Source organism: Pinus tabuliformis, chromosome X (assembly GCF_031772625.1).
Source record: "Pinus tabuliformis cultivar Carrire ecotype Pingquan chromosome X, CPIR1, whole genome shotgun sequence".
In the NCBI taxonomy this organism is placed as follows: domain Eukaryota; kingdom Viridiplantae; phylum Streptophyta; class Pinopsida; order Pinales; family Pinaceae; genus Pinus; species Pinus tabuliformis.
Genome location: NC_142308.1, coordinates 1,410,205,571 through 1,410,231,014, shown reverse-complemented (window position 1 = coordinate 1,410,231,014; position 25,444 = coordinate 1,410,205,571). Strand labels below are relative to the sequence as shown.

General features: G+C 36.8%; 1 protein-coding gene across 1 annotated transcript; it reads right to left on the bottom strand.

Annotated features, from left to right (window-relative positions):
• Positions 1-5,133: 5,133 nt before the first annotated feature.
• On the bottom strand, positions 5,134-6,060 carry LOC149145315 (aspartic proteinase CDR1-like). The gene has a single exon (XM_089452411.1). The coding sequence runs from the start codon at positions 6,058-6,060 to the stop codon at positions 5,134-5,136; it is 927 nt and encodes a 308-aa protein (XP_089308537.1).
• Between the last annotated feature and the right edge of the window lie 19,384 nt (positions 6,061-25,444).

Genomic DNA, 25,444 nt, shown 5'->3' with positions numbered 1-25,444 from the left:
ATCAACCCGGGGTTCGTACAAAATTAAGTGGTATCGGCACTATATGTGAAACATATAATGTGTCCTTACTTTGCTATCATGATGTAATGGAGTGCATGTAATGAAATTAAATCCTAAACTAATTTCATAAACGGAAACTTTACTTTGCAAGAGAAATTAGTCCTAAGCAAGAACAACAAATTGTAATTGAAATCCTAAGAGCATGAATTGAAATAAATAGGCCTAATCTACATTGTAAAAAGGCATGTCATAATTGGTGTTTAATCTTCTTAAACCATTTATTTAGGGCCTAGAGGTAATTATTCAATCCTAAGGGACCAAAAAATATCTTTTTTGAGCAAATTTAGGCAAGTATATACACACTGGAAGAGTACTATAGGAAACAATAGATTTACTACAAGAAACTATAATTCATCGAATGATAAAGAAAATCAAATCCAAAATGGATGGGAAATATTTTTTTATTGACTAGGATGTATTAGGTCTCCATTCCAAATGGAATCACTCAAAAATACCTCTATTAACCCATGCTAAAAAATAACAGAAAATTACTAGTCCAAAATCTAGAAATTCGAGAACTAGTGAGCCAGTAAATATATCAAATGCCTAACCTAATCAAGTGCAAATGCAATAGGGTGATTTTTTTATTAACTATAATTTTTTTGCATCTAATTCAATTGGAACCAACTCAATTTAAGTTCGTTAGCATGCTCTAAAAAAATAGCAGAAATCTATTGTTATTTTCCATAAGGGACTTCAACAAATCTAGATTTGGGAATAAGAAAACTAATCCAATTATATCAATGATTACTATGACCTCCCAAAGTTGTTCCAATGATGAAAATATGCTCATGATCCTACAAAATAACCTATTTCAACCATTTAACCCAATCCTACAACAAGAAATCATTAATACTAAATGTAGAAATAGAATAAAACAAGAACAAGAGATGCATCTGAATAAGAAGTGAAATGAAGAAAGGTAAATGATACAAAAGGAGTCTGAGGCTCCTGAGATGGCCAAGCCCAAGGAAACTCAAAGTCCTATGAAGTAGACCAAGATTTAGAAGCTTAACATGTCACCAATACTCATTATTTCCATCAATACAATTACAACCCTGCAGAAAATGAAAGTGGAGCTGCAAAAATATGAGTTCTCTCCACAAGAAGAATAATAAAAATTGACCCCTAGAGGGAAATTAGACTTGGTAATGATAAAAAAGATTAGGAATAATTTCCCATGAAAGGATGAAGCTTTCCCCACCAAAATCACTTGATTAGTGGATCTGGTTCCCAATACTAGGACTCTGCATTAAATGATAGTGAAGACATTCCTATATTTTGTCAATCATTGGAGCTCCACAATCTGTGCTATAATTCCAGAATATATTGTTGATTTATTATTTAATATTTATCCTCCTATAGTAGGGAGAAAGTCCCTAGATTATCACCTCCTCCAAATATCCATAATCTGCCCAATATTCTCACAATATTCCACAAAAATAAATAATATTAGGCACAAATATAAAATTATCCATAAACCTTCCTAATCAACATATTAAAGTAAAAAATACATTATATAATGCAGAAAGAGAGGTTTAATGTGTTGAAGGATGGTCAGATGGGCCTTAATTTATGTCTAATTTAGAGGCCCATTAGATATGTTGTATGCAACATCATCAAATCAGTGTGATACATATATAACATAATCAGAATACCATATAGACATGTATCGAATAAATACATCAACACATAAACATCATTCTAAGTAGGTTCCAGTCATCAATGCAAGGCCATATCAACAATGCATGCTATGACCTTATGTATGACAACAATCGTTATTCCATTATACATATTTCCACTTGAAACCATCAACATGCATAAGAAATGCCTAATAAACTACACATACATATGACCTTATGTAGTTGAGCATAAGCAATCAATTCTTGTAACCAACCTCCAAGGCTGATACATGTAATCAAACAATCAAGAGTGCAACCCAACATACAAGGATGTAATCAAGCTGCATATAATCAAGTTTCGTATAAGCTGAATATAATGAAGTAACCCATCATATACTTATGATGTTACATTCCACAAAAACACATCAAGTCCCTCGTGATAACCTTATTACAACCATGGTCAACATGACGCAATGCAACAAGAACATGGAACACAAGTGTAAGAGACACACATGCAACTAACATGTGTGCATGAGCAACACAAACTACCCATTCAGTTTGAGGGGTGAACCATACTCTAATATGAATTTGTAACAACCCCTCCCAGGTCTATCCAAAGTAACCATGACAAACGAGGTAAACATGAGACGAGAGACTACTATGATCAGATTCGACCTCCTATTTGGCCTTAAGGAAGTGCAATCAATGGAACATCATTCACATTCATCCAACGTCATCAACAAAACCATTAGGAGACAAGTCATCCACTCAGATATCCTATCCCTAAGACCCACTGTTGTTTTGGATCTCTTAGGCCATATTAACTCTCATGTTATGGGCAAGGGAGTGACTAGCAACTTGAATTCACTCTCACAGACCTGCCTGCCAGTGACGTTGACCAAATTTTCCAATTTTGTGCAGTGACCCTTGGATTTAAGCCATGTTTCAAGCCCAGAATCCCGAACTCTACCCACATCTTGCTACAACCTTTAGAATTCATTAAATACATGATAATAATGCCTTCAGAATTCATTAAAGACATGATAACAATGTTGGTCAATAAAAATCAACCTCAAGAATAGGCCTACACATCCCCAACTAGGACTGACATTCTAACAAATAATTGGGATCAATGTAACCTACAGGTCTCAATACAGGGCATAAATGACCGAAAAACCTATGAAACATAACCAAAAGGATCACATTCTTCTGTATTAAACTACTACATCATCAGTTCGGTCTTACATCCATCCATTTAACAACTACAAGTAAATATATGAAATAACCATGACATGAACCATTCATTTAACCATGCTTATAGCTAGCATAAAGCCATGTAAATATCGCAGATAAGACAACCATTAAACCCACATATAAATCAATGAAAAAGTAAGAAAACTTAGCTTTTATTAATCATAGGAAAATCCAACTAGGTTTGGGACTTCCGCGTACCACCCAATCATAGACATGGATGAACCAAATCTCTCTTTCAGCTATTCACCCCCATACCATATTCCAAGCATGAATGTGGGATCTTATAGAACAACCAAGGGAATCGAGAGGTTAAACCACCTCCACCCTAGTGAAACTGTGACCACGGCAAAACCGATGCTCTGATCACAACCTAACAGAACTTGGAATTCCATTTGGAATCCATCACTATCCCTATGGAATTTTCCATCTCCTTCTCTCTCAGGATTTACCGCAATCTAAACCCAAATCACTAGGCCCTAAATCAAGAAATCTCTGTCATGATTTACTATGTATCTCGCAGAAACCAGACAAGTGATTCCTAGGCCTTTGGTAGTGGAACTTGAGAACACCTCCACCACAGATTCTGAAATACATACAAATATAAGCACAAGCTCAAGTGTAGATGTTCCTCAGACATCACAGAGTATGGAGCATTGAATGCAAAATATCAGGGAGATGCATCAGGAGGATATAGAGGTAGATATTCCATCGTCTACAAATGGCAAGAGGAATCATGAGGTTCAACGGAGGCTTAGGGATGCTCAGTAGTTTGTAGGAGCTCCTACGACGAGCAGTACATAACAGAGAGAACCAAAGAGGTACATTGCCTACATGGTATTAGTTAGTGAGTTGGTTGATAGTGAGCCTTCCAGCTATGAGGAGGTTGAGAAATAGTAAGTGTGATGAAATGTGATGCTTGAGGAGTATACCTCCTTCATGCAAAAATGACATTTGGGAGGTTGTACCTAGACTCACAGACAGGGTAGTGGTTGGATCACATTGGATATTCAATATTAAGCATGGTGTAGATGGCAACATAAAAAATTACAAGGCAAGGATCATGGCCAAGGGGTTCTCTCATAAGGAGGGAAGAGACGATGAAGATAGTTTTGCTCCTATGGCCATGTGTACTTCTATATGAGATGTGATCTTATTAGCAACACATATAGGATGGCAGTTCCATCAGATGGATGTCAAGATGGCATTCCTAAATGGTGAGTTGGAAGAGGTATACATAGAACAACTAGAGGGATTTGTGGCACAAAACAAAGAGACCCATGTATGCAGGTTGAAGATAACTTTGTACAGTCTCAGGCAAACTCCTAGGGCATGGTATGAGTGCATAGATAAATACCTGTAGGCGAGATAAGATGAAACAAATTGTTATTTTTGTAGCATTAAGAGGATTGAAGGTGAAAATCACTTTCTCTTAAATTGTAGATCTTATATATGGATTAGATCTAACTTTCAAAATATATCTTACTCTCTCAATTTTCTTGAGCTTTTAAGTCACTAAACCTTGTGCTTCTAGAATGCTTCCTCTAATTCCTTTTAAACATAAAAAAAAAAAAGGTAAAGAATTTCAAGTAATCTTTTATCTTCTCAATAGTATGATAAATCATAATGGGCTAAGAAAATGTTAATCATCATCATTATACAATATAACTATATTTTATTTTTACTCTATTATTTCAATTATTTGAACTGGTAGCTTTTTTATAATTTTTATTTTCATTTTCCTATTTTACAACATGATTCTTTAAATTTCTCTAATATCATGATAAATAAAATAATATAATAATATAATATCAACTTAGAGTTTTCTAGATCAGAGCTGGCCCACATTGTAGATAGCATTTTTTTTAACCAATAAGCAATGTTAATCATCATCATTATACAATATAACTATATTTTATTTTTACTCTATTATTTCAATTATTTGAACTGGTAGCTTTTTTATAATTTTTATTTTCATTTTCCTATTTTATTTCTTTTAAAATTACTTTGATTTGATTTTTTTTTACAATATGATTCTTTAAATATCTCTAATATCCTGATAAATAAAATAATAATAATATAATATCAACTCCCTGGAGTTTTCCAGATCAGAGCTGGCCAACATTTTAGATAGCATTTTTTTTAACCAATAAGCAAATATTTTACTAAAACCGTTAAAAACCTAGTCTAGCGTATAACATCATAACTTTCTTAGTGAAACAGTGTAACCCCACCCCTCATCCTTTGAGACCATGTAACGCTCTAAAGACAATTGAAATGACAATAAATTGGAGGGCAGCCTCAAGCGCTTTGCACCAATACTCACCGCTTCGAGGCCAAGGTAATAGAAAATAGGGTGTATTGGGTTGATGAGAAGGGGAGTATAAGTCAAAGCGATATCCCTGGGAACCGCCTTGTTACCCAGCACTATCTTGCTGCCGTTGTTTACATGGTCAAGGCAATACGCAAATTTATCGCGAATAAGGGGAGCAAGCTGGGAAGGCATAGGCAGTCCTCCTCTGCCAAATCCTGCAATACCAGCAGCCCCGAACGAACGCACTGAACATCCTATTGCGAGGTTCTTTATTTCTCGTCTTCCTCCGTCTTCCAGTGGCAAAGTCAAGGTGTCACTCAGTAGACGCGCCGTCACGTTTCCCGTGCCATAGGTAAGGCTAAATTGTGGACAAATCCGCGAGCACTTCTGCAAGCTTTCGACGCAGTGAGCTTTCTCGCACAGCTCTTTGCACTTCGGATCTGCGCACTTCACAGGAACTGCAGATGATGACCTGGTGGGAAGAAAAGGCGTTATGTATCCACGGCAATTGTTACATGTATAATTTGTGGTGCAGGATGCCCACACAACATCACTGCCCGTGTCCATGAGGAGGAATAGATCCTGTGGAGGAGTACCCACGGATAATTTGATGTAATACTCGATGAAGTCGCTCGGATAGTAGAGAGGCTCCTTCACAGTGATCTTTTTTGTAGATCCGCTCTTCATCCTCATCTTCATGTGCAGGCTCATGGACACTCCATCAATTTCATGCTCCTTCTGTTGAGACAATGTTGCACAGAGTTGCAGTGGGAGGATAACCAGGAACATCAGCTTCAACTTGGCGGCCACCATGGTGCCAATTCTCAGGGAATGCTAATCGGGAAAGAATGGGATTCAAGTGGGCATTGTAAGTGTGAATATTAATAGGAAACGTCTAATTATCGTGAGTTGATTAGAGGGCAAATGCTGAGATCAAGTGTGTAATAGCGTCGTACTAATTAACTTGATGAGAGGTTAAAAAGTGATCTGCTGTAATTCCGATGTCAGTCCGCAACAAAGTAGGAATTGTATTCCACTATCCCGCCATCCAGCCATCTGCAGTGTGGGCCATTGGAGGAGATCAGTGAGACAACAAGGTAGGAATTGTATTCCACCATCGAACCATTCACCAAGTAGGTTGAGGTTGATTTACCATTATTATCCCACCCGCAGTGTGCGCCATTTGAGATTAGTGGGGATTATCATTGATAGTCCCTATCCCTGACTGTAGGGTGATTTATTGTTCTTATCTAACTTGCAGCGTGGCTCATTTGATGAGATTATCGAGGACTAGGTCTTTATTGATTTATCCCAGAAAAAAAAGTATACTATTTGGAATAATCTATCAGAAAAAAAAAAGTATACTATTTGGAATAATCTATCAATGATTTCATAGAGTAGGATTTCACTCTGGCGGAATGTTTTGAGCGTGTTATTACATTGGGGAATAATTAGCTCTTAGCTAATCAAAATCTATTATAATTATTTTTTGTGTAGACTAAAATTTTGTATTTTTTTAGCTTCCCTATATATTTTATGGGTTTTATCTAAAATCTTATCAGAAATTATTAGACTATCAGTTTTGAATTATTCAATACGTATAGAATTATTCATTGTTTTAAAGGTTTTTAATGATTATGAATTTAAACTTCATTTTTATTTTTATTTTGAAAATAAAATTAAATTATAATGGTCTCACCTAAATTTTGTTCAATAAATTATCACAAAAACTAAAAAAAAAATGAATCTAAAATAGTTAAACATCATCTTTATTTTTATTTTGAAAATAAAATAATAAAATTATTACTTCTTCTATTAATATTGTAGTTTTGTATTTGATTCTCCCTATAACAAATTAATAATTAGGAATAGAACATCTTTAATATAAATACCACTAACCATTCCATTTAACGTAGGGTGATTCTTATTAAGAAAGTAATAAAGATTTGATGGTTGGAATGGAGTTCTCTATGGAGGTTTTATGAATGAAAGTGGAGTAATGTTTGGGCTTTCAATCATGGAACATTGATTATAAACATTTTATTGCAGATGCTAATATTGAAAACATGCATAGTTAATAAGGATTGTAGTTTCAACCTTCTTTTAAATTATGTAATTTTTGTTTGATTCGCACAAGAAGAGGCTAATTCTAGATCTCTTTTAAATTATGTAATTTTTGTTTGATTCGCACAAGAAGAGGCTAATTCTAGATCTCTTAGTTACTAATTTTTTTCATGCTTTTATAGTATGGGATTCATTTTGGTATCATGTTATTTATGCATGGAGTATTGGTTCAATTAATTATTATAAATTATTAGGTGTCATGGATGTTTTTTTGGAAGAAAAATTTTCATTTTTTTTTTCTTTTAATCGTGGTTTACTTGTTCTCCTTAGGTAGAATTTAGCATTTACTCCTATTTTTCCTTCCTTAATTATCCCATCTATTGGTAGCATTTACTCTTATTTTTCCTTCCCTAAGTCCAAGGTATTCCTTGGTTAGGATGGTTATATTCTCCTCTTTATGGTCATGGGATGAGTTACTAGTGAAAGATATTCTAGAATTGGGTAAAAGTGTAAACCATCACCCTACCTTTAAAACATTAACATCCATTATAACTATGGACCCTCTTTCCTCTCTTCCTCAAACCAAAATTGTCGGGTGTGAATTTTCCTTGTTTCTTTTGTGGGTGGTGTTCCTTTCTACATCCCTATTTTAGGCCACGTTGTGTTAATTTCTTATTAGGGACTATTTTTAATCGTGAAACTTTTAGCCGGATTGTTGGTTTTATATACAAGATGGAAAATTCTTCCAAAGGCACAATTTTTGCCCCTAAACCAACCCCTCTCTGCAAGAGTGCTTGATGCTTAAAAAGTGCACAATTAGTTGCAATGCAAGCTACCTCAAACTTCCAACTCTAGTTCTTCGAGTACACAAAAGGGAAATGGAAGATATGGACAAAAAATTAATCATTGGCCAATATTTTATTTTTCATATTTAAGAGAAATATTTTAATGATGATATTTAACTCTTTGGAGTGATTATATTTGAATGGCTCTAGTATAGAATGTTTGGATACAAATATATTCAACCTAATGAGCAGCCTTTCCTTATCATACAATTAACCTCGAGATTGACATTGTGATTCCACTTATGTACACGATTGAATTGCCATTCCTTCATTAGGTTAATGCATCACTTCCAAATTACAATTGTAGTCAAATTAATTTTGGACATCAGATATAAATTATTAAATAAAACATATAAAGGATTCACATTACATAAATGCAAAAAACATGTCGATTATTTAACTAATATAAAATAGATTTATATGACACGGGAAAGTAACTAATTCTACTAAATTCCAATGCTTTGAACCATAATACACCCATGGATGCATAAAAACACAAAATACCAAACAATGAGAAGAGTAATTAAGAAATAGTTTAATATTTCATTTGGTAGCATGAATTACCACTGAGTTCTCTCATAGTCATGCATACTCATGCCCAACAAGTTTCATACATTTAGTCTTCAACTCTTACAACCCCAAAGGGGATGAGGGTAGTGTCCCAAGATAAGTGTGACATGTATCAAATCTATATAAGGAACTTGGATAACATAGTGTTACTAGAAAGAAATTCAAGTTTTGCATGGTAATATGTGTATGGTAATGGACCAGAAAACCATTGGAATGTATGCCTTGAAATTCACCAAATTGATTGGTAAAATAAGAAACTCAACTTGAATAATTTTATGGTTGGTAAATGATATTCATTGATCTCTCATCATATAGTACATCAAAAGAATATTGATTCGAAGTTATTTTCATTTGTCAATATAAATGGAGAATGAAATTTTTGAGTAACGAACAAATATAGACTTCATAATTCACCATTAAACCACTAATAAGACTACAAGAGGATTTCTTAATACATAAGAAACACAAAAGAAATCGCACATAGATGACTCATTCGAAACTGTTTTTAGGATTAGACATAAACCCTAGATCCCATAGCTTATGTGTATGAATTTATATCAAACCCCAACGCAAATTTTCTATGATGTATACCTGACTATTTAACCTCAATCTCCTAAAAATTTTGTTTTCTAAATCTTCTCAAAAAAGGTTATAGTCAAAATGCCAAGATGACTTGATTGAAACAATAAGACCCTGGGATCATGCTCTGAAATTAAATGTTACGAACCATGTAATTTAAAATGAATACAATCCAATTAAAGGGTAAGACATCAATTTTCAATAATGTTAATAGATAAGATAAAATACGATGATCCTAACAATAAGTCTCAATAATATATATATATATATATATATATATATATATATATATATATATATATATATAAGACAATCTATGGAATCTGTTGACACCTAATCATCAAGATTGGGTGAATAAGTGTAACTGATGTAAATAAATAATAAGAAATATGAATAGTCACCAGGAGATGAAGTGAACAGTCTCTCCCTCATGTATATAATAAAGACCAACCTGAATGAATATGAATAAGTTGTTTTTGAGGAGTTACTGCCTGGTCTGACATGGTATCAAAGCCAATGCCATTTTTGGCTTCTAGCTGCCACTGTAACTACCTTTTGCCATTTTTCAAAAATCTGGGTCTGCCCTCTGCGTGATAATCAGGGTCTGCCCTCTGCCTAATAATCTGGGTAACGCTTGAGCTTCTGTTGCTCTCTCCACGCTGGTATAACAGCACTCCATTGCCAAACCTGCTCCATCTACTATTTACCATTATTCTCTGACATGGTATTATTCTCTGCTCTGTTGATTGACTTTTTTTTTTACGCTGCTCCGTTCTGACTTTGTTTTTTACATAACGCTCACCAAAAGATGGTTAGGTTTGGGTAACCATATTCATTCTTTGCCTGCTCGAGAGAAGGAGGCCCTGCTCCCATCACTTTGGGTGAAAGATTACCAAATGGGTGAAACCCTTCATCTTCCAGACTTGTACAGACATTCTTATACTTACCAAATTGATGTTTCAATTGTCTCTTGCTCAAAGGTTCTATAAGATACTTACCTAAGTTCTTTTGCACTGTCACACGAAAAAAGGAGAAGTTGTATCTCCTGGAGCTTTGGAACGGATGACTGAAACCGTATATTTGTGTTATGTTTACCATTCAACTCTTAGTTCTCCAAGTTCTAGGTTCCTTACGCTGTTGAATACACCATACAACGTTGTCTTATTCTCCACGCAAATGTTGATGACCAGCGTTCCATTGATATTCTATATGGATAGAATTTATAGTTCTGCTCCAGGCACGCATTAGTTCTACTCCAAGGCATGCATTAGTTTTTCTCCAAGGCACGTAGTTCTGCTTCAAGGCATGCATTAGTTTTGCTCCAGGCATGCATTACTTCTGCTCTTTGGCTAGCTGGTCTGAAAAAGATTTGTGTCCCCAAAAGAATTGAAGACTGAGAGACAGAAAAAGAAAGAGATGTATTTTTCAATGAAAAAGTATGCAGTCAAGGTGTAAAGCATAGGATTTGAGCTTTCATGCAAGTTGATGTTGTTTATCTTTTATTTTCTCTTGAATTGCAACCATATTGTAATGCAAAAAAAAAATAAAAAATGGTGATATTCTATATGGATAGAATATAGTTTTTCTCTTCGTATATTAAATCAATTTCTTACCTAATCAAGAAGGAAGAATAAGGTTGTATTATTTTGAAGCACATTTTTCCAGCAGAAGTATTTTTTTTTTTTTACAGTATGCATTCAATCATGATTAAACTCTTCACTCTTGAATTACAAAATAATGATCCTCTTGCTCTTGCATCCAAAGTAAAATCTATAATGCATGATATCAAATCCACTAAGGTTGGATTGGATATTCCTCTTATCGCTTTTCTCAAGGCACTTTATCCTACTTACTCCAATTATCTTGAATCATTGCAAGTAAATGGAAATCTCAAAGATATTACCTTTGACTCTCTTGTGAAAAAAATTGCTGAAAGAGAGAAAGCTTTTGGAAAGAATACAACCCCTGAATCTTTTGAAGAGGCTGTGTGCCTTGCTCATAAAGAAAAGAATCTTGCCCAGGATTCTTCCAGAGGAAGAGGTGGTCGAAGAGGAAGAGGACACTATTTCAGAGGTAGGGGGGCAGACACTCTCAAGGAGAAAATTTAGATTTGCACTACATACGTTACAAAAGAAATGGATCACATGATGCCTCTACATGCAAGTTACCTTCATAAAAAATTGAGCAGCAACGAAATCAACCCAAAGGTAAAACTAATGACACAGACAAAGGTAAAGCACCTGAATCCGCTCATTATGGTGTGGCACAATGTAATATCAGAGTAAATGAAGACTTATTTAATGCTTCACTTGCTTCTTGGAAAAATGATTGGTTGCTTGATTTAGGAGCAACTTGCCACATGAATCATAGAAAAGATTTTTTTGAAGAATTTACTGACAATGTTGATGGAGCAGTATACTTTGCAGACCAATAAAAAATCAAGCCATCAGGGCTTGACACATTCAGGCTTAAATTGCCTAGTCTTCCAGACTTCCTTCTGCATCATGTTCTATATCTCCCACAACTGAAGCGAAACTTGCTGCCCTTGGTCCACATCCACTAGCAAGGTCACTCCATTCATATGTTTGATGGCAGGCTTGACGTGAGAAACGCATCTGACCACTCACTTGTCATGAGGGGAATAGAAGAAGAAAGGCTTCTCAAGCTACAAGGTACCTCTACTCGTGCAAAACATTTCTCATACAATTCTCATTATGAAGAAGGTACACTCCCATCAAGTTTATTATGGCATGCTAGATTTGGACATTTGAACTATGAAAACCTTCGCTTGTTGAAGAAAAATGGTGTTGCTAGTTTGCCTACAATTCCTAGGAAGCTTAAGCAATGTGATGCTTGCATTCTAAGAAAGCATAGCAAACAGTCTTTTCATGATTCACATTCAAGAGCACATAGAAAACTTGAACTCATTCATTCAGATTGATGTGGTCCAATGCCTATTCCTTCTGCAAATGGAAATAAATATATGATGACATTTATTGATAACTACACCAAAATGTGTTGGGTTTATTTATTGAAGAACAAATTTGATGCTTTTCAAACATTCAAGAACTTTTATAAATGGATTTGAAAATGATGCACAATCTCATATTGGCTATATTCGCACTGATAATGGAAAAGAATACACTTCAAATGAATTTGAAAACTATCTTCACCAACATGGGATCAAACATCAAACAATTGTGCCTTATAATCCCCAATAGAAAGGTGTAGCTGAAAGAATGACTAGGACAATCTTAAATATGGTGTGTTCCATGATGTTTTTCAAAAATGTAAAGTTGATGTTTTGGGCTGATGCAGTTCTATGTGTTGTATATATAAAGAATAGATGTCCATCTAATGCTATTAGAAACAAGACTCCATATGAAATGTGGTATGCGCACATTCCTTCGGTAAAGCATCTCAGGGTCTTTGGTTCCACTTGTTATGCCTTGATACCAAAGGTACGTAGAAACAAACATGGTGCAAGAAGTCGTAAGCGTATCTTCCTGGGGTATTCAAACACCTCCAAAGCATACCATCTCTATGATGAAGTCAACAAAAATTTTGTTGTATCTAGAGATGTAATGCTTATTGAATCATCCAAAACTGACAATCTTGTTGAGCGGCAACTTGATCGCTTGGATAGATTTGGAAATGCAAAATCATTTCAAGAATTTGATAATTACGCCGTAAGGCGTTCCCTCTGAGAAAGACATCCCTAAAATGTGATGTGTGCGATCCTGAGCCATTGATTCTGTGTTAGATGATTGGGGTGTTTTCAGCCGTTGGTTTAATCCTTTTTTTCATGGAAAAATATTTTTTTTCCCACCCGCTGGAAGACAAAGAGGGAGGATCTGGCAATGGGGCATGAAAGCCCAGGAGGCAATGGGGCATGAAAGGCCAGGCCTCCTGGATGAGACTCTTCGCAATGACTGAATCGACGAAACACGTCTTTCTTCCCTGGTTTCATGTCTTTCTTCCCTGCATGAGGGCTACGTAGCCTTGTGCTGTGAAACAGTTGCAAACCCTCCCTGAATGTGCCTAGATCACAGCGCCTCTTTCAGCCGCTCCTAGAGCACAGCACCTCTTTCAACCTGTGCCTGACTCCGGATTCGTATGGGCGGGCATTAAATCTGCCCGGGAGAAGCTGCAGGGTTGGTTAGAGGGAGCTCATAGGAAGCTCGTGTAATCGGTCTATATGGTAAATGGGATGTGGGTAAGACATCCTTGCTCAAAATCATCTACAATACCTACAGGTCAGTCGTTTCTTTAATCTCGTCATTCGGTTTACAGTTTGTGGGAACTTTGAAATTGAACAGTTGCAGGCTTCCATTGCGAAGGCTTTGAATATAAGATGGAGGAAAATGATAATCCTGAGACGAAAAATATGAAATTGAGTGCATCTCTAGACAAAAAGAAATTGCTTCTTATATTGGACAACATTGGGAAGGAAATAGATCTTAGTGAAGTGGGCGTCAGAATTGGGGATAATACTGGTAGCAAACTCTTAGTCTCCAGCCACAGCACACAAGTGATTGAAAAGATGGGAGCAAAGGATTACTCCCTGGTGATAGAACCCTTGTCCTCAGATGAAGGCTGGGACTTATTTAGAAAAGGAGCTTTTGAAAATGGACCTAAGAATGGTATTGTAGAGGCGAGAGCGAGAGAAATTGCCTCGGATTGTAGAGGCTTGCCGTTGGCCATAAATGTAGTTGCTGGAGTGATGAGGTTTAAAAAGAATGAGTATGAGTGGAGCCATGCTTTAAATTCGATGGGAAAGAGGGATGCTTCCGTCCCAACAAATCTCAGGACCATTGACGCAGAGCTTTATCAGGTGTTAAGATGGACTTGCAATTAATTGTCAGAATTCCATCTAAAGATTTTTTTTTCTAAATTGTGCAGCATTTCTGGAAGATGAAGAAATTGCTGTGGAGATGCTGGTGTAGATGTGGGACGCGGAAGGCTTCCTCAACAAACCAGGGACACCTTATTTTATGGATGCTTGGTGGCAATGCATTGATGAATTGGTAAGAAGGTGCTTGGTGGAGCGTGTGGAGTATATTGTTGATGATGACTATCACAGTGTCGAGTATTTAAAGATTCATGAAGCTTTTCATGACATGGCAATTGACATAGCCAAAAGGAGGGAACATGCTTATTTGCAGTAGGTCAACAGTTGCAGAGCTTTCCGACTGAAAAAGTTTCCAGGGATTGCAGACGAATATCGGTGGGCTATAATGCTATTCATGATCTGCCAAATGATTTGAGATGTTTAGAACTGAGGAGTTTGGTTTTAGCCTCCAATATTCATTTGGAAAAGATTCCGGAAGAATTGTTCAACAATACCCCGTCTCTTCAGGTTTTGGATTTGTCATCCACTCCACTTAAAGGATTGCCAACCTTAAAGCAACTTCAATAGCTTCAGTTTCTCAACTTGTCTAACTGCTCCAAGCTTGCTGATTTTCCTGACAGCCTCTGTAGTATCCTGTCACTTAAAGGTTTGGATTTGTCATACACTCCAATAAAATCATTGCCTGAGAACTTTTGTAATCTATCTAGTCTTGAAGTTTTGAATCTTAATTCTTGAATGTTACATTCCTTAACTCGCCATTCTGGAACATACATCCAGTCTATTGCAGGTTGGTAATTAATAAAAAAAAAATCGAGTGTGAGAGTTAAGCAAGTTTTGTGTTGATTTGTATTTGTTTGCAATAAGAATACATTGGAATAGATGTTGTTCTTATTCACAACATTTCTCCTACATACTTTCCTGCAGGAATGTGGTAATAAAACATGTGACCATATTGGCTCCCCTTGATGCCCCTAACATAGATGGGATTGATCCAGGTAGTTTTCGCTGCTAACAAAGTTCTATTAGTGGTTCTGTTTGCATGCTTTGATGAACTCACTCCTAGTTCTATCTCATTTTCTAGATACTTTCTTTTTTGTCCAATTATCATGAATGTTGTTTAGAATGTTGCCTAGGGCTAAATTGCTGCCTAACAGAAATGATGTGAAAAGTACAAAGAATGTGGATTCAATCAAGGGATGAACTATAGGACTTTTGTTTATCAACTTAAGTTTTAGTGATTTCTCCCACCTAATTTCTAGTATGTTATGTATTGTTATGATCTTGATCTATTTGGTGAATTTATGGGGTGCATCACTGTGAATATACTTGATAGCTAATGGAAACATATAAATCCAAATAATAGATAGCCCATGACAACATGTCGTGATATCAATTTTAAGTTGCTCAAGCTGGAACACAACTTACAGTTCAGATCTTTCTCTCTCTACCAAAGAATGATTGGTTTTGAGGAAATTTATCTGAAGATTTCTTAAATTATGGGAAATGTCAAGCAAAAGAGTAATGAAAACCAATCAATGCTTCTCTTTGAAGATTGCAACTCTTTCCATAGATCGCTTTTTCAAAATGCTCTATGTTTTTTCTACTGAAATGGATGTTGTTGATACTACCTTGGTAACTATCTCTTTATATCGATTCCTCATTGAAACTGCTTTGGGAACTGTGCTTTATTTGTTTTTTAGATCTCTGATTTTTCCCCTGTATATCTAAAAAAAAATGAAATTTACATTCTTGTTAAATGCATTGACAGAATCAGAGACCTTATGGTTGTGATGATAGTTTATATTAGCAGTTTCAGACAATATTTCGGGTAGCTAAAGACCCTCGTAATGACGGGCTACAATTTGATTTCAAATGAACTTTAGGGTACATAAGCGGCTGTGTCATGATTCTCTACAATTTGGTTTGAGTCTTCACGTCTGAAGACATTTTAGAAGGTAGGTTCTACCCCTCTCTTCCAGGACTTGAAATAAACCAGGACTTCTCTTGTTCATTTATTCGAATGCTCTAGGATTGACAACATGGATTTAGCAATAACAATGGTATATGAAGATCTGTTAATCGTTACGGGAGAACCTTACTTGATGGAGGATTTTGAATTTTGACATTTCTCTGAAGGCCACCGGAGCTTTCGTTCATGACTGAGATTAACAAATGCTATTTATCCTTAGGTTTCAAGGGTCATCCTTATCATGATTGTAGATTTGGGTCATTAGAGGGCCCAGGCACAAAGCCAAACTGAGCTTTCATTCACAACTAAGAATAACAAATGTTATTTATCCATAGGTTTCAGGGGTCATCCTTATCGTGATTATAGATTCGGGTCATCGGTGCCCTGCGATGACCCCAAGCTACAATGGCATTACAGTCGGGGAGTTTGAAGTAGGATAAGTAAAGGATTCTACTGTCATGTTTAAAGCTTAGTAAAGTCTGGTGTACACACAGTCGAACATTAATCGATTGACAATTGGATAGTAAGAATAGGCAGCAAATCTGACAAGTACCCTTTGTTTATTGAAAACCTGTCATAAGTCTGGTCAAAATAACCTCAGTTTGGATAGTTGCAAATATAAAGAAGCATATACTAGGACCATAAGAATGCCACGTTAATACTGGACATATGCTCTGACGCTTCTTTCCTCTGATATTCTCTAAACAATGGACCATCATGAGCATTGCTATAGTATGCATCAGGTTATCATGAGCTCGAAGTTCATTTTGCATTTTTTCTGTATATTATCCATAAATTTATGTGGCTATCTAACATCCTACATATTCTCAAATAGTAATTATGCTTTTGGGGTATTAACTCTTGACCTCACTAACTTTAATTAACTAACTGAATTTTAACTTTTACCAGAAACTTTCAGTTTTATCTCCAAGGAAAAATCTCTGAGATACGTTAGACACTTCTTCCTTGTATCCATTCCACTAAAAGTTTCCTGAATGTAGTTGAAGTTTTCATCTCCCGTGAGAAGAAGCTTCTGTTGAATGATGTATCTTGCGTCAAGGTTTTTGCAAGTGATCTTTCTCCAATTCAATGATATCTCTTTCATAACCTGAATGAATATGGAATCATCCTTATCAATCATGGTGTAAACATCTTCTAATGAAACTGACTAGTGATGTCATTATTTGACTTTCTTAACATGTAAACATTGCTAAGGTCACCTTAACCCTGTTATGTTTTTCTTTTTCTTTTCTATTTCAATGATTTACTTGTCCTTAATCACTTGATTTCTTTGTGCCAATTAGGTTTTATGTGCTTTGCAAGAACCGAATTCTTCTTTTTCATTAGATGATGTGGAATTAGATATTTCATGGCAAGTTTTTGGACTTATCAAATCTGAAAAATAAGAGTATGGAAACACTGACTTGCTCTTGCGGCTCAACGGAGGACATAGAAAGCAGGATGCATAGTTGGGTTCACCAATTTTGATTCGTCTCTCTTAGGAGCTTCCATGTCTAACACCAAAGCAAGCCCAATGACAAGATAGAGTTTGATGGTTATTAGTTAGGAGGATGACCATCAATAATTTTCACCATATTCTCATTCCTAGGGCTAGAAGTGAAAAGGTATCACCTTATTCCTTTTTGTCTTGTGAAGTAAATATTTCTATTGCCTGATAACATAGGGTTACATTTTAGTTTTGACACAGTCTTCCATTGGACAGGCCCAACCAGATACAAATTTCAGTCTTTTCAAAAGAGTTTTAGTCCAAAAACTAGCCCTGTTGACTATATCTAGAAGTCTAAAAAATGTAACTGTGCCTCTAGGGCCTGTAAGGAACTAAAACAAACAAAAATGTTGCATGAGGATAAACAAACTAATTGAGAAAACCATCATGAGGAGTGATCATATTCAGTGGATTCTACTTGTATGGGCTACTTATTGCTGCCTAGAGAGCAACTTGGTTTTGGAGGGATGACCATGTGCCTTTCAATGTGTCAAAGCCTTCGATCTATTGCTGCCAATTGTCTTTGCATATGATCCAAGGAGAGAAGCTGCCTAGACAACAACCTCGTTCTAGAGGGATGCCCATGTGCCTTTCAATTTGTCCAAGCCTCTGAACCATAAACACTAATAGTCTTTGCATACGATCCAGGGAGAGAAGCATGTCCTCTCTGGTTGCATTTTCTCAAGGAGAACCTACCAAGGAAAAATTTTAGGGGCCAGTGGATGTCCACAGTGTACATATATTGGTTGTATCTTCCCCGAGTATGACCAATGTTGTTCATCCACTATGCAACCTCAGCCAAAACTTCGGAATCAATGAGGGCGCACTGCTCATCTGCCAACTCTCGTTTCAGCTGAATCAATTCATCTTGAATTGGCTGCAGTGTAAGTTCCATAAACCTGGCTGCTGAGCTTTCTACTCTCGTTTGGGCCTTGGCAAAGCCACGTTCCTGGTAATGAGTCGCTCCTCAGCGGACTGAGCACGTTGATGTAGCATGTCTTGCTGCTCAAACAGAGTAGGGGAGTCCGCTGGAATGGAAAGTGTTTTTGACTCGAGGTTTATCATGAATGTTGTTTAGAATGTTGCCTAGGGCTAAATTTCTGCCTAACAGAAATGATGTGAAAAGTAAAAAGAATGTGGATTCAATCAAGGATGAACTATAGGATTTCTGTTTATCAACTTAAGTTTTGGTGATTTCTCCCACCTAATTTCTAGTATGTTATGTATTGTTGTGATCTTGCTCTATTTGGTGAATTTATGGGGTGCATCACTGTGAATATATTTGATAGCTAATGGAAACATATGAATCCAAATAATAGATAGCCCATGACAGTAGGCCGTGATATCAATTTTAAGTTGCTCAAGCTGGGACACAACTTACAGTTCAAATCTTTCTCTCTCTGCCAAAGAATGATTGGTTTTGAGGAAATTTATTTGAAGATTTCTTAAATTATGGGGAATGTCAAGCAAAAGAGTAATGAAAACCAATCAAAGCTTCTCTTTGAATATTGCAACTCTTTCCATAGATCGCTTTTTCAAAATTCTCTATGTTTTTTCTACTGAAATGGAAGTCGTTGATACTACCTTGGTAACTATCTCTTTATATCGATTCCTCATTGAAACTGCTTTGGGAACTGTGCTTTATTTTTTCTTTAGATCCCTGATTTTTCCCCTGTATATCTAAAAAAAATGAAATTTACATTCTTGTTAAATGCATTGACAGAATCAGAGACCTTATGGCTGTGATGATAGTTTATATTAGCAGTTTCAGACAATATTTCGGGTAGCTAAAGACCCTCGTAATGACGGGCTACAATTTGATTTCAAATGAACTTTAGGGTACATAAGCGGCTGTGTCATGATTCTCTACAATTTGGTTTGAGCCTTCACTTCTGAAGACATTTTAGAAGGTAGGTTCTATCCCTCTCTTCCAGGACTTGAAATAAACGAGGACTTCTCTTTTTCATTTATTCGAATGCTCTAGGATTGACAACATGGCCTTAGCAATAACGATGGTAGATGAAGATCTGTTAATCATTACTGGAGAACCTTACTTGATGGAGGATTTTGAATTTTCACATTTCTCTGAAGGCCACTGGAGCTTTCGTTCATGACTGAGATTAACAAATGCTATTTATCCATAGGTTTTAGGGGTCATCCTTACCATGATTATAGATTTGGGTCATCAGAGGGCCCAGACACAAAGCCAAACTGAGCTTTCATTCACAACTGAGAATAAAAAATGTTATTTATCCCTAGGTTTCAGGGGTCATCCTCATTGTGATTGTAGATTTGGATCATCGGTGCCCTGCGATGACCCCAAGCTACAATGGCGTTACAATCGGGGAGTTTGTAAGATAAGTAAAGGATTCTACTGTCATGTTTAAAGCTTAGTAAAGTCTGGTGTACACACAGTCGGACATTAATCGATTGACAATTGGATAGTAAGAACAGGCTGCAAATCTGACAAGTACCCTTTTTTTATTGAAAACCTACCATAAGTCTGGTCAAAATAACCTCAGTTTGGATAGTTGCAAATATAAAGAAGCATATACTAGGACCATAAGAATGCCACGTTAGTACTGGACATATGCTATGACGCTTCTTTCCTCTGATATTCTCTAAACAATGGACCACCATGAGCATTGCTATAGTATGCATCAGGTTATCATGAGCTCGAAGTTCATTTTGCATTTTTTCTGTATATTATCCGTAAATTTATGTGGCTACCTAACATCCTACATATTCTCAAATAGTAATTATGCTTTTGGGGTATTAACTCTTGACCTCACTAACTTTAAGTAACTAACTGAAGTTTAACTTTTACCAAAAACTTTCAGTTTTATCTCCAAGGAAAAATCTCTGAGATACGTCAGACACTTCTTCCTTGTACCCATTCCACTAAAAGTTTCCTGAAAGTAGTTGATGTTTTCATCTCCGATGAGAAGAAGCTTCTGTTGAATGATGTATCTTGCGTCAAGGTTTTTGCAAGTGATCTTTCTCCAATTCAATGATATCTCTTTCATAACCTGAATGAATATGGAATCATCCTTATCAATCATGGTGTAAACATCTTCTAATGAAACTGACTAGTGATGTCATTATTTGACTTTCTTGACATGTAAACATTGCTAAGGTCACCTTAACCCTGTTATGTTTTTCTTGTTCTTTTCTATTTCAATCTTTTACTTGTCCTTAATCACTTGATTTATTTGTGCCAATTAGGTTTTATGTGCTTTGCATGAACCGAATTCTTCTTTTTCATTAGATGATGTGGAATTAGATATTTCATGGCAAGTTTTTGGACTTATCAAATCTGAAAATTAAGAGTATGGAAACACTGACTTGCTCTTGCGGCTCAACGGAGGACATAGAAAGTAGGATGCATAGTTGGGGTCACCAATTTGGATTCGTCTCTCTTAGGAGCTTCCATGTCTAACACCAAAGTAAGCCCAATGACAAGATAGAGTTTGATGGTTATTAGTAAGGAGGATGACCATCAATAATTTTCACCATATTCGCATTGCTAGGGTTAGAAGTGAAAAGGTATCACCTTATTCCTTTTTGTCTTGTGAAGTAAATATTTCTATTTCCTGATAACATAGGGTTACATTATAGTGTTGATACAGTCTTCCATTGGACAGGCCCAACAAGATACAAAATTTCAGTCTTTTCAAAAGAGTTTTCGTCCAAAAGCTAGCCCTGTTGACTATATCTAGAAGTCTAAGAAATGTAACTGGGCCTCTAGGGCCTGTAAGGAACTAAAACAAACAAAAATGTTGCATGAGGATAAACAAACTAATTGAGAAAACCATCATGAGGAGTGATCAGATTCAGTGGCTTCTACTTGTATGGGCTACTTATTGCTACCTAGAGAGCAACTTGGTTTTGGAGGGATGACCATGTGCCTTTCAATCTGACAAAGCCTTCGATCTATTGCTACCAATTGTCTTTGAATACGATCCAAGGAGAGAAGCTGCCTGGACAGCAGCCTGGTTCTAGAGGGATGCCCATGTGCCTTTCAATTTGTCCAAGCCTCTAAACTATAAACACTAATTGTCTTCGCATACGATCCAGGGAGAGAAGCATGTCCTCTATGGTTGCATTTTTTCAAGGAGAACCCTACCAAGGAAAAATTTCAGGTGCCAGTGGATGTCCACAGTGTACATATATTGGTTGTATCTTCCCCAAGTATGACCAATGTTGGTCATCCACTATGCAACCTCAGCCAAAACTTCGGAATCATTGAGGGTGCACTGCTCATCTGCCAACTCTCATTTCAGCGGAATCAATTCATCTTGAATTGGCTACAGTGTAAGTTCCCTAAACCTAGCTGCTCAGCTTTCTACTCTTGTTTGGGCCTTGGCGAAGCCACGCTCCTGGTAATGAGTCACTCCTCAGCGGACTGAGCACATTGATGCAGCATGTCTTGCTGCTCAAACAGAGTAGGGGAGTCTGCTGAAATGGAAAGTGTTTTTGTTAGGCCCCTACACTAGTAGTAGAATTCTAAGGCATTCATCTATCTTTTCTATCTTTTCTTGAGCTGGTTTCATAACATTTGGTATCAAAGCTTTGGATTCTAGGGTTTCGCTGGTCCAAACAGGTCATCGTGGTATTTTCGCTATAACTTTTTTTTCTGTGACGTTTCAGAAGTCACACAAAAAACCCATTTGAGAAGAAATTGCACTGAACCTTGGGTCCGAATTTCAGAGTTTTTCGCGCGATATTTGTGGAGATATGATCTGAGGAAGTTGATCTTTTTGGAGACTCCTGAATTACATTCAAAAAAGGCGACCTGCGGAAAATCATCATAACTTTCTCTCTGGGGATCGGATTGGAATTTCGTAAGAAGGCACAGAAAGAGGACGGACTGTAGTTTCTTGGTGGCATTTTTTTGATCCAAAGGTTGAAACAGGGACTCGTGGAACGTCGTACAAGTTGGCTCTACTGAACTAGTCTATAATCAGGTCATCTTCGGAGATTGTGCATAACTCTTTCTTGGAGAATCCAATTTGGATCAGACTGGTGGCATTGGAAAGAGGATGCAGAGGGTTACTACAGGTCACAATTTCAGAACTTAAAGATCTGAAAGTACAGAGTTACAATTGTTTTAATGTCGAGATCCTAAAATCAAGAAAAAGCAAGATGAGGAAGTTTGATGGCAAGGATCCGGTAAATTGGATACTTCAGATGGAGCAATATTTTGATCTACATGGTGTGCAACTATTACAAAAGGTATGTATTGCATCTTCATATTTAGAACTAGATCAATTTTTATGGTACAAAGGGCTTTGTTCTCGTAAACAACTTGTTACGTGGTCAATTTTCATAGAGGAAATGATAGCACATTATGAGGATACAAAGAGCAACACCTTCTTTAGAGAAACACCACAACAGTTGGAAGAAAAAAGAGAAAAAGGGCTTTGTTACAATTGTGATAGCAAATGCACTAAAGGTCATAAGTGTGCTGAGAAGAAATTATTTTACATAGAATATGAAGAGGAGGAAGAAAAGGATCAAGAAACAACAAAAGAAGAAGATATACGCCAGGACCCCACCCCAGAGAAAGAAGAAATGAATCAAACCATATCTTGTAAAGCATTGGCAAGAATTATCACTCCTCAAACTCTCAAGATAGAAGGACATATCAAGAAGAAAATGGTGCAAGAAGTGAAAGATCACATCGAGAAAGAAGAAATGAATCCAACCATATCTTGTAATTCATTGTTCGAAATTACCACTCCTCAAACTATGAAGATAGAAGGACATATCAAGAAGAAAAATGTTCAAGAAGTGAAAGATCACATCGAGCATCAAGAAATGAATCCGACCATATCTTGTAAAGGATTGGAAGAAATTACCACTCCTCAAACTCTAGAGATAGAAGGACATATCAAGAAGAAAAAGGTTCAAGCAGTGAAAGATCACATTGAGAATCAACAACAAGTTCTCCAACTTTTAAAGGATAACGCCACTTCGATGCAAAATCAAACAAAACAACAGGTAGATAAAAATTGTAGTGAAAAATATTTTGATGTAGGTGATTGGGTATTTTTACTGCTACATATCAAGCAAGCTATTTATGAGAAGGAAATGTTGGCAATACTACATGCACTTAAAAAATGGAGACCTTACCAAATGGGAAGACTCTTCAAGGATGAGGATGTGGAAGCATTGTTTTGTGCTATTTATATTATCCAACCAGATTGGATAAATGAAGCAAGGGATGAATGGAAGAAGGACGAAGAATTATGGCCACTTATTCAAAAGTTGCAAAAGGTCCCACTTCAAACAATATTGCCAGAAATTGAAGAGGAAGGAAAAATCATATTGGAACCTGGAGCAATCACAGAAACAAGAACCCGACAGCTACGAAATCGATCAATTTCAGAGTATCTCATCAAGTGGAAGAACTTGCCCGCTGAAGATTCCACATGGGAGGAAAAGAATTTTATACAGAAGCATCAAGAACTACTCAAGCATTGAGGACAATGCTTTTTGAAGGAGAGGGGCATGTTAGGCCCCTATACTACTAGTGTAACCCCTCATTGTTATTAGTATAACCCACTTATTATATTGATGTACCTATGTAGTGCCCATATTGTTACTAATGTGCCCCATAGAAGCCCACTATTGTTATTATTGTGCCCTTACATTATTATTGTTATGTCGGCTCTGGTTATGTTATAACCCCTTAGACTCCTATATATAGAAAGGAGGTCTTTTCATTTGTATCATCCAAGAATTGTTCATTTATGTAATGTAAAGGAGGTTTCCCCCTCGAAGAGGCTGAATTATAAGGCGTTCATCTATCTTTTCTATCTTTTCTTGAGCTGGTTTCATAATAGTTTTTGACTCGAGGTTGGACCTCCCAGAGTGTCTTGGGATGGGCTGTGAAGATCCAAGGATAATCGTCATTGGCTTGGGCGGGGGGCGAAGGGGAGCTAATAGGCCCATAACTAGGGGCAAGCCTTCTGCTACTGCTAACCCCTTGACTGAAAACTACAGACCACTCAAAAATGACCACAGTGAGAATTTAAAAAAAATGTCGTAAAGAAAAGACCCTAGACCTGCAAAATGTGGCACGGACACATTCCATCATTGGAAGAGAGTGAAATTTGGAATGAGTGCTCCTACTGGCATGGCTAATTCCATCCCCTTCCTCACTGAGATTCAGGAAAGCCTAACAATGGACTAGGAGGTCACCAGGAAACCACTGAGGCAGGCCAGAGGTCTCAGCCTAAATGTCTGACTCCACTGCCAATGTGTGGATTATCCCAAAATAGCCACAAGACACAGAACCATAACAACATAATCCCGAATTCACTCTCCACAACAAGTAAAAGACAATGAAATTGCAAGAGCCAAGGACGAGCATTTTCTTGATAAACATCCTGAGACTTGAGAACTGTCCAGAGGCTTTCCAATATACAATGCATAATAAAAGCTTGGAGAAAAATTCGAAAGCTAAGTGCCTTTGCCTGCCCTTGAATAAATGTCGAATTGATGGGGCAGAGCAAAATGACAAAGCTCTTGATTGAGCTGAAATCCATCAAAAATACAAAATCAGGTTGGATGGTGCTACAATTCATTGAGCAGTGGATGGTGTAATGAGGGAGGAGCTTCATGTGTGCGTTGGAACTCCCGTGCTTGTTCCATGTACCTTTCAATCCTCTAGAGGGGCGTGCTCCCACGTCCCCTGGGCGTGTTGATTGGTGGGATGGTGGCATCCCGTCCCCCACCCTCTCATGCTTCTGGCATCCCATTCGGGGAGTACTACCTTATTCTTTTAAGGTAGTCGTGTATCATAT